At 42.6% G+C, this 10,247-nt stretch overlaps 2 protein-coding genes across 7 annotated transcripts in view; both read left to right on the top strand.

The window, feature by feature from the left end:
- The window catches only part of HSDL1 (hydroxysteroid dehydrogenase like 1), a 50,475-nt gene extending 44,114 nt beyond the window's left edge, over positions 1-6,361 (top strand). For 4 of the 5 annotated variants that reach the window (XM_019505766.1, XM_019505768.1, XM_019505767.1 and 1 more), the window contains exons 3-6: positions 25-67; positions 1,534-1,979; positions 3,898-4,125; positions 5,569-6,361. In XM_019505766.1, coding sequence (XP_019361311.1) covers positions 25-67; positions 1,534-1,979; positions 3,898-4,125; positions 5,569-5,667 — 816 coding nt within the window. In that variant the 3' untranslated portion in view covers positions 5,668-6,361. The remainder of the gene's footprint in view (positions 1-24; positions 68-1,533; positions 1,980-3,897; positions 4,126-5,568) is intronic. The other variant, XM_019505770.1, reaches the window with a different exon arrangement.
- Positions 6,362-10,078: 3,717 nt separating this feature from the next.
- Positions 10,079-10,247, top strand: part of MBTPS1 (membrane bound transcription factor peptidase, site 1) — a 58,414-nt gene continuing 58,245 nt past the window's right edge. For both annotated transcript variants that reach the window (XM_019505754.1, XM_019505755.1), the window contains exon 1: positions 10,079-10,179. The gene's annotated coding sequence lies outside the window, so the exon portion shown is untranslated. The remainder of the gene's footprint in view (positions 10,180-10,247) is intronic.

Raw genomic sequence — 10,247 nt, 5'->3', positions numbered from 1 at the left:
TTCATCCCTAAGCTGGTCAGAAAGGCTGATCTGATCAAGCAGTATGGAAGATGGGCTGTAGTCACTGGTAAGAGACTGAAATAGTGGTTCTGGTATTTTTTTTTTTAAGGAAGTATATCCTCTGTGAAGAGTTATCTTGTGCCCTTTTCTAGGTTCTAATCCAAACCTCTCCCTTTCCACCTCCTATCACCACCAACATCCATACATGCACAAATCTCTTATTTGTAATTAGACGATTAGAAGCATGTTGAGCCCAAGCTAGTTTACCAGCTGGGGTGTAGATGAGAACCTGGGATTAACTCCAATTCAGATTGGAACTACTCTGACAGTGCAAACTGAATCACTCATATACTGATAGTCCCTCTGTGCGTTTTCATAATCCCTTCAAAGGATGCACAAATGTTACTACAGTTGACTGTGAGAGAGTCCTAAAACAATTGAGTCCAAAGACCCAGGGATAGATCCAGGGGGAGTGTAGAGGGTACAGTTGCACCCCCTTGAGCTGTTGTGCATGTACAGTGAGATGAGCTCACTATCTTATCAGTGTGGCTTCTTGTCAGAACCACTGCTTTGGCACAGCTCTGGGACCCCACAGGTAAATGTCACTACCACTGGCCCTCCCCACCCTCCCTTTTTTCCCCAGCCACTGAATTTTGGGGTGGGAAAGAGGATGGCCCTAGCTGAACAGAACACCAGAATGTTTCTTCCTGCTACATGTTATTCCCTATATATGCTTTGGTGATGTGTAGTATATTTTTGTTAAGCTCTTTTTTTTTTTCAGTTGGGTGCTTCAGAAGGGGATGCTGTTGCTAAAATGACAGAGTTGACAGTTAAGCTTCCAAGCAATGTTTGCCATCTCCTCTAAACAAGGATCCAGGTTCAGCTCCTTTTAAAATATTCCTTAGGGAATGCAAAAAGGAAGGTAGTAGGATTTCCATCAGCAGTGGCACTCACCCTAAAACTTCCAGTGTGCAGTTTCACTGACTTTTCTACATTCTTACAATCTTTTCCTGTAAGACTTTTTTTCCTGGACCTTTCCTCCTTACTTGGTTATTCTGATGTTTTGTTTGTCAAGCCAGGCTTTGGAGCTAGTGAACATCCTGGAACATCTCCTGGAGTCTAGTGGAAAGTGGCTGTTGAAGAGGCAGAATAGCAGGCAGAGATGTCCCCTAGTACCAGATTCTCACTCTGCATATAAAGGATTTAATTTAATGTAATGCTCATATTTGGCCCTTAGTGAAATTCTGCATCTTGTTTTCCACCTGAGTTGTCTCAAGGCTGCTGTATCCCTACTTTACATCTTATTCTATTTTGTTATAGTTATGCTTACTATTTAGAATTTGTGGTTTTAACTAGCTATTAAATAGTAACACACTGCTGTGGCTTTTTTAAATGAGAGCAGTCACTTGTCCAACGGCACATCACTTAAAGAATGATAAATTTTTTGCTCCTTATCTTTACAAGAAAGTGGAAACAACTATGTCACCATATTATTGCTATATTTTCTTACTACTATCTTATCTTCTGTTGCAGGGGCTACAGCTGGAATTGGAAAAGCCTATGCTGAGCAACTGGCAAACCACGGTGTGAATGTTATCTTAATCAGCCGGAACAAAGAGAAGCTTCAGGCAGTAGCTAAGGACATAGCTGAAACCTATAAAGTGAAAACTGATTTTATAGTAGCTGACTTCAGCAAAGGTCGTGAGATTTACTCGGCCATTAAGGAAGATCTGAGAGACAAGGAAATTGGGATCTTGGTAAATAATGTAGGAGTGTGTTACAACTATCCAGACTATTTTATCAGAGTGTCTGAGGATAAACTGTGGGAAATGATCAATATAAATATTGGTGCTGTTAACATGATGACGCACATGGTTCTGCCAGGGATGGTAGAGAGGAAGAAAGGTGCTATTGTAAATATTTCCTCTGCATCCTGCTGCCAACCCGTTCCACAGTTAACAGCATATGCAGCCTCCAAGGTATGACGGTATAATGTTTTGTTGTGACTTTTTTAAAAGATCCATGTTTATTAAAGATAATTATACTTGAGAGTTTCCCCCATAAATCACCCTATATTAATCCAGCTATTTTTTGGATTAAATACAGGATATTGTTAAAGTGTGGGTGTTTTTTTAGGAGTTTCTTATTTATCAGGGCCAGATTGAAACCAAGGTATGTATGTGTAGGTACTGTGATGATATCTTGCTGCACTAGTAGTTCCAGAGGCAATCTTCAGGGCACCCTTTGAGACAGTGAATACTGGGTTAATGTTTCTCTGCCATTTAAACTCTGCAGTATGCACAGGTAGACAGAGAGGGGTCGGAAGCTGTTATTTATTTATCTTGCAGTGGTGTAGTGGGAGCTCCTCTATTTACGTATGAGAGTACCACTGAGAGGCTGTGCCAGATGTCTCTGCAGTGACAGGTATTGCAATGGTGCTAATCCAGGGAGCACAAGGACTGTAGTTGTGATGGCTGCTTGTACAGAGCACAAAGCAGGAGGGAAGGTTCCATATATCCTTCTTTTTCCCTCTTCTCTAAGAGCTCAAAGTTCTGTATCTTACTGTGTTCCCTCAGGTGCTCCAGTGGTCACATACAGTGCTAAATGCCACACACTTTGGTGGCAGGATTTTTTGTTTTTTTTTAAAGATTTCTCAGTAATTTGCTATGAATACCAGGAAGCCTTTAACAATATAGTATCACTGCTTCTCACCATTTCTTTTCTGCTGAATTCATCCTAATTGAATACCTGTTTCAGAATTACAGAGTCCCCTGTTGTGCCCCACCGCTGAATTTAGAGATAAGTGTACCTGAATCTAACCTACCTAGATCTAGAATTTCCTGCACTGTAAGTTTTAGAAGTGACTAAAGCTTATGGTGATGGTAGTAGGGCTGGTATTGGTGACTTCCTGTCCTATCTATGAAATCCTGTGAAGGACCATGATTACTGGCCCCAGCACTGCAAACATGCACTTGATTAAATCTGGTGATATGAATAATCCCACACACTTTTAGCTACTGATACGCAGAAGTATTTTCATGTCTTCCCACCACTCTCTAGAGATGAGACAGGAGAAGAATTTCAATAGCTGAGTGATGCTGATTGTGTGGTCACACTTTGGGACTCTGGGATCATGTTGTTTGGCTGCTTTATAACTTGTATGAACACCAGTAAAATTCCTAGCACTAACTGGTCACATACTGTGGTGGACCTTCAGCATTGCACTAGTGTTATTGGTATGACTGGGCCAAACACATTTTTGTGCTGTGCCTGTTCACGAAGTCTATTGGCTTCATGCTATTCAAGATTAATTTCATAGGGAGAAATAAAATGAGCGGTGGGAAGTGTTTTCGCAGATGCTCACAATTTTGGCCCTAATCCTTCCAATATTTATGTGCTTAACTTTTATGCCTATGTGGAGTTCTGCTAGCTTCAGTGGAACCAGCTGATTTTCTAGGGAAAGTTATGAAACTGCCCAAACCTTGTCATGTGCTCAAAGTAAACAAAATGGGGATCTGAGTCGAGAATGTTTCAAATGCAGTAAATGTCATGATGTTTGTAACAATAGCAGATTTTTAAAAAGATGTAGCCAGAAATTAGTTTGGTTTTTCAAATGATAACAGATTTTTGTTAAATTCTCTTCCAAGTTGCTGAAAAATGCTCTACGTTTGTCAGCAAATGAATTCTGAAAAGTAGAAATCTTGAATCATGCTAAACAAGTATTTTATTCTAATACTAATATCAAAATAATGGTTTTATTTATTTATCTCTCTTTATTAAAAGGTTACAAAAATTTAAGTTTCCAAGAGAGATTTTTAGTAATGTTTTACACCAAGATTTTGTTGCCTTCCTACTACAAAATAAAGGAACTCTAATTCTCTGCTTTCATCTTATTAGGCCTACGTGGACTATTTCAGCAGAGCTCTATATTATGAATATGCTCCGAAAGGAATCTTTGTTCAGAGTTTAATTCCAATGGTCACCTCCACAAACATGACACAGTTCAGTCGGTTGCTGTCCAGTAAGAGTTTTATAATACCTACTGCTGAAGTATATGCACGTCATGCCATTTCCACTCTTGGGATATCCAGAAGAACAACAGGATACTGGGGTCACTTTGTTCAGGTAATTAAATGAATCCAACTTTCATTAGTAAACCTCATTAAATTTTTCCCTTAGCAGAGTTAATCTTGTAACTTCGATTTGTTTGTTGTTATGACAATTAAAGCTACACAAAGTATAGTACCATATTTTCTTGCATACATACACATCTTCCCCCTAAAATCAACCGTCCCGAAGTGGGGCATGTGTATTAAGCAAGGAAGCTGATTTTTCTGCCTGGGGTTGGAAGCACCGTGGTTTGATTCCTGCTCCACATTGCAGCATCAGTGGTATTGATTTCAGACAACTGAGAAAGTCAGTTGACTTAATGGTTCATTGTTCTTCACTCTACAGGAGTTAAGTCTCTCCTTTTTAGTGGTCTTGATGTTCCACTAATCAAGCTAACCTTTTGCAGGGCAATTTGCTATCTGCTAGCTGTTCTTAGTCTCTCTCTTTCACAGACTCTTTAGGTCTTTTCATAATCATGGATCTACCTGTGGTGACCAGTCTTCAGCAGCAGCTTAGGGATTCATCTTTCCTTACGCAGAAAAGGGAGGATGACTCAGCTAAAGCTTAGGCTGTGTCCCTCCTGCAGCCATAACTCTGGGCCTTTTTCCCCATCAAAAGCAAGACGTGTATTATATTTGGCAGTGTGCTGTATGTGATAAAATACAATATTTTGAAAAGTTAAGGCACAAATAAATTGGCATAATCTGGAGGCTGTGAGATACAATTCTTGACCAACTCTGTTTAGTTAAGTTGTGATGGGATGTAATTGACTTTAAAAATAGAAAATAATATATTAATTCTAAATATAGGGACCAAAGTTAAAATACAATCTTGTATTAAAAAACACAAATAATATTTTTCAGCTCACTGAACTTAGATATAAGTTTACTTTCTGATTCTGGTACTCAGTTGAAACAAAAACTTTTCATAGAATCTTTCCTAAAATATGGTGGGGGTTTTTAAAGTCTACTTTTTAAACTGAAATGCCATAAACTGTTCACTTGTTGGTATTATTGTGTTTTTGGTTGCACAATTCGTGCCCAAAAACCTCCTGTGAAAGGTTTGATGTATCCACTGATGATGCTCCAATGGTTAATTTCCTAGCATTTTAAAAATAGGAAGGAAGGAGGACATAAGGTGGGGATTAGTCCAAAGTGGAAAACTTGCAAAGAAAGATTATGTAAAAGTTAGCATGGTGTTTCCTGTTTTCTTCTTTCAGTTGCCATTTCAAGTTCAAAGAAAATTTGTAGTGCCTGATCTGCCAGCATAATTGTAAGGGCTTTGTATCTTAATTTTCTCATACTCTAAGGGGAAATGGTAACTGCTGTTCAGACTAGGAGTCCTTTTTTTTTTTTATACTTTAGTAGTAATTTTAGAAGCTACTTGTTCACTTCAAAGGAGTAAATTGCATTTATAACTTCTCTCTTCCTTTCCCCTCTGTCCCCTTCTTCTTTTTAGGGCTGCTTACTGAGCTTACCAGAGTGGTTGTATGCCTGGCTTTCCAACAATATAAGCTGGTTTCTACGTCAGGATGCCTTATCCCACCGACTGGATTAAAAATCTCATCTGTAAATAGCCAGTGTGCTAACCTACTGCAGTAATCTTGGAAGAACACTTAAAAATGTGACTAGCATGTATTCATCATTTCTAAATGAGTATGCATATCCTAGACAGCAGAGAAACCTGGATCTTGGTGATGTCCCTGTACTGCTTGACCCATGTAAAAATATTTTTATTTGAAAAGTGAAGGGTTAGTGTAACCCACAGATGAGCTATGGACTATTTACCATGGTCTCAGAGACTGCTAGTAGTTTGTGAACTGCAGTTGGGGAAACTCTGGTGCAGGATAGGGTAAGAGCTGTGTTTCATGGTGGTGATATTGAGAGGATGCACAATTTGAAAGATAGCAAAAATTATGTATAACTCCATATTCTTAATAGATTTCTTTTAAATAAAGAATATGCATATGGAGCTACCACTTCTTATAAATTTACATAGAATTAAATACCGAAACAATAAGTAAATTTGAATATTATAGTTGTATTAATTTTTACCATGTAGATGCAGCATCAAATAAAAGATTCTTTAATAAGCCAAGTTGGACTATGTTAAACAAGGAATTATGGGTAAGAGGGGAAATGAGGTTTATAATGGATCAAGGTTTCCTGTCTGGAGACAGAATGTGGCTTTGATTGGATTTGGTTATTTCAAGTGACTGTTGTCCTCCAAATAAATAATTGCATTGTATTGGGAGAGCTGTGCGAAGAATTTCTCCACGTCTTTCATGTGGTAATATTCTGCATGCACTATTCTAATCTAAGTCTGCACAAGCACAAAAATAGGTCCCATCTTTACAAATTAAAAGGTACAATTGTCTACAGTGTAGCTTCATAAAGTTTAAAGGCGCAAGATAAATATGGAACACATAACTATGTACATTTGTCTTAGTTTTCAGAGCTTACAGTATGCTTAACTTTTTAAGACAAGAGTTGGCAACCAACAGCCTGTGGGCTAGATATGGCCTTTGGACCTGGCCTGTAGAGCTGTGTCTTCAGCAGCATTTGGCAGCGGGGAGTTCTCCCTATGGTTTGCCACAGTCAAGTGTCTGAGCTTTCAATGGAGAGGGAGATCTGCTCATGCAGTGCTATTGTCAGGCAGCAAAGGCTCAGGTGAAGGGGAGCTTTTGCCATGGTCTTGCTATGGGGTGGGGGTAAGGAGGGGACGGAGCAGAGGTGGCTGCTGACTCTTAATGCCTCTGTGCCTCCAACCTGAGGTGCTTCATTCCAGCCCTTGTGCTGGAAAATGTTGCTGATACCCATTTTAAAACATAGCTGTAGTCTAATAAGTCCTTTTTCAGATATGTGGGGAGCTGGAGGAAAAGCAAGGGCAACATTGGACCCCTGCTGAACCAGATGGGACAACTGATGCCTGCAATGCGATGAACATGAGCCTGCAATGTGATGCTGCGGCTAGTAAAGCGACCAAAATGCTGGCTTGCATCCATAGATGCTTCTCAAGCAAATCCTGGGATGTCATTCTCGCCTTGTACTCGGCCTTGGTGAGGCTGCAGCTGGAGTACTGCGTCCAGTTTTGGGCTCCACAATTCAAAAAGGATTTGGAGAAGCTTGAGAGAGTCCAGAGAAGAGTCACGCACATGATCAGAGTTCAGGAAAACAGACCTTACGATGACAGGCTGAGAGCCATGGGGCTCTTTAGCCTGGAAAAGCGCAGGCTCAGGGGTGATCTGATGGCCACCCAGAAGTTTATCAGGGGTGACCACCAGTACCTGGGGGAACATTTGTTCACCAGAGCGCCCTAAGGGATGGCGAGGTTGAACAGTTATAAACTACTGCTAGACCGTTTCGGGCTGGACATAAGGAAGTATTTCTTTGCTGTCCAGGCTCCCAAGGTCTGGAATAGCCTGCAATCAGAGGTGGTTCAAGCACCTATGTCGAACGTCTTCAAGAGTAAATTGGATGCTTATCTTTTTGGGATCCTATGACCCCAGCTGACTTCCTGTCCTTTGGGCGGGGGCTGCACTTGATCTTCCGAGCTCCCTTCCAGCCCTAATGTCTATGAAATCTATGAAGAAAAAAAAAGACTAAAAATATTAGGGTTTTCTGTCAGCGATATTTTTTTTTTTTTTAAATCAAATGTGTTCAGTTTGCACAAAAATGCTCTCTGTGTAACTGCCAGAAGTTCATCGTTACCTCAAAGCTGAAAGTTGAGCTGTCTTGCTAGTTGAAACCGGAATTACCTAATTCTTTGACATGTTAGCCAGAATAGAGTCCAACTTGTTCTCTGGCATGTCCTGGCTCTGCAGATCTGACAAATTTATTTCTCTATGCTATGACATGGTGGCCACATTGCAAAAAGTGCCAAGTTATATTAGTTACTAAATCTAGGGCTGTGCAAAATTTTGCCGGCTGTTTTATCTCAACGCTGTTTCAACTCATTTTGAGCTCGAAACAGTGAAATCGAAATAAAACAAAGTGCTTCAAAACAGCCTCAAAACAAAACAAGGGCATTCAAAACATTACTTTCTGTTTCCTTGCAGGCAAGGGCCGGGGGGTGAGGGGAAGGGGGAAGGACTGCTCTGGTATTGACTGTGTAGCTGGCCAGTGACTCTAATCCTTCCCTGACATCCCTTCCAATCCCGGTGCACTGTGGGACGGGTGGAAAACACACAGTCATACATGTCACGAGTTTTGCTTGTCAGCAGCCTGAGGTGCAGTTTCCCAGAAACCCCTGCACCTATCTCCTTGAAACTGGGCAGGCTTCATGGTGTCACAGGGGCTACTATCCCTGCATGTTTCATTCCAATTGGGCAAGAAATGACAAAGTTATAGGCAGTATTGTGCTTTCCCATTATAGCCTATGGGCGAAATGGGGAAACAGTTTCAATGGAACGGAACTCGAAACGACACACTGTTCTGTTGAAATGGAAGTTGAAACGAAACGGTGCTGTTTCACACAGCCCTAACTAAAGCTGCTATTGTTAGCTGAAGTCCCATTCCAAATCTGTGAGAACTACACTCATGCCTCATGGATGAATATTATGTACAGGTTTTCCTCGCTTTATGCGGGTTCTGTATGTGCAAATTTGCTTTTATGCAATGACCCTTTTTATACTAAAAATTCATTAAATGTGAGGTAAATTCACTCTTATGCAATTGGTGTGGTGGTAGCCTGCATTTGCTTTGTGCAGTGCATTGTGGGAGTGACCTGCACCAAACTAGAGGCTTCTGGGTGGATGTGTGCTCCTTGCTTGTTCTCTGTGACATTTCTGTAGTTGCCATCCCTATTATGATAGTGCCCTGTGCTTGTGTGTACTGTCTGCTGTTGGTGAGTACCAAAATTGTCTTGTAAAAGTGGTAGAAATGGGTCTGGGGGTCAGTACAGTTGAGGTCTTGGAACATATCTCTATTTGTTACATTGTAAAGTGGGTTCCCTTTATGCGAATTTGAGTTATGCGCCATTTTTCCAGGAACACATGTACAGCATAAAGTGAGGGAAACCTGTATGTGGCTCATGCATAAACAGAAGACTGGTTAAAGAGGTGTTCTTTGTAGCCTTAGGGACCTGCATGCAGCTGGATGCAGCCAGGCCATCCACTATTGAGACAGATTTGTATTAATCTTTCTAATGAAAAAATGAATGTAATGTGAAGCTCTTATCCAGGCTGAAAAAGCAGGTTCTCTGGCTGTAGGTAGATCTCTCATTTAGGGATGTCCAGATACTGCTGGCTTTTTCAACCTGGATCAAAATGAGAGGGATGCAGTGCTTCCAAGCTGCGCCAGTGGGAGTTAAGCGGAGGGGCAGGGCCCTGGAATGGAGGCCGCGTCCTACGGGGCCGTCCCGCAGAAAAAGCATTGGCTGGCTTCATAGATGCTTGAAGCAGCACACCGGACGTGCAGGGGGCGGGAGCCAAAGGCTTTCCCTTGGGACAAATGCAACATCTGGTCGCAGCCGGGGCCTGGCTTTGAAAGTGAGAGAATATTTATTCAAAGTAATGGATTAACTAGCACGGTAGGATCCCCACTCCTTGGAAGAATTAACGCTGTACTAGACCAAAGAGACGCGCGCTACGAGCCGCAGCCGCCCCCCCGACCGAGTCCGCTGCCGGACCGCTGGGCGCCTCCGCACGGAGCAGCGCGACCCTGCGGGCGATGACAATCGCTGTAACCTGCCCCGGACAGAGCAGCTTGCACACGTGTGCACGCACAAGCGCCTGAAGCTCCGCGCTGGCGGAAACCTGCCCTTCGAGCCTGAGGCGAGACCTAGCGCCGCGGCCCCGCGAACCCTGCCAAGCTGCGGCATCTCCCACTGTCATAGCGGGGCTCGACCGCCCTCTCTCCCCATTGGCCAGCCGGCGCGCCGAAATCTCGCGAGACTTGTGGGAGGCACGACTCAACCCCTTAACCCTCCCCGGGCTGCGCATGCGCCAACGCGCTTTCTTCTCACAATTGAGGTTCGCAGGGCGGGCGTCGATACGTGTTCTCGCGAGACAACGGGGTAAACACTGCACAAAATGGCGGCGGGCGGCCCTGCGAGCCCAGCGGCAGTACGGTTAGTGCTGGGAGGCGACGCGGGGGGGGATGCAGGGCGGGGAGGGGCGCAGGGCCTGGTCAGGGGCT

The sequence above is a fragment of the Gavialis gangeticus genome, unplaced genomic scaffold (genome assembly GCF_001723915.1).
Source record: "Gavialis gangeticus isolate Ggan-Ray unplaced genomic scaffold, GavGan_comp1, whole genome shotgun sequence".
Classification (NCBI taxonomy): Eukaryota; Metazoa; Chordata; order Crocodylia; family Gavialidae; genus Gavialis; species Gavialis gangeticus.
The sequence above is the reverse complement of the archived record's forward strand: the minus strand, read 5'-3'. Positions and strand labels throughout refer to the sequence as shown.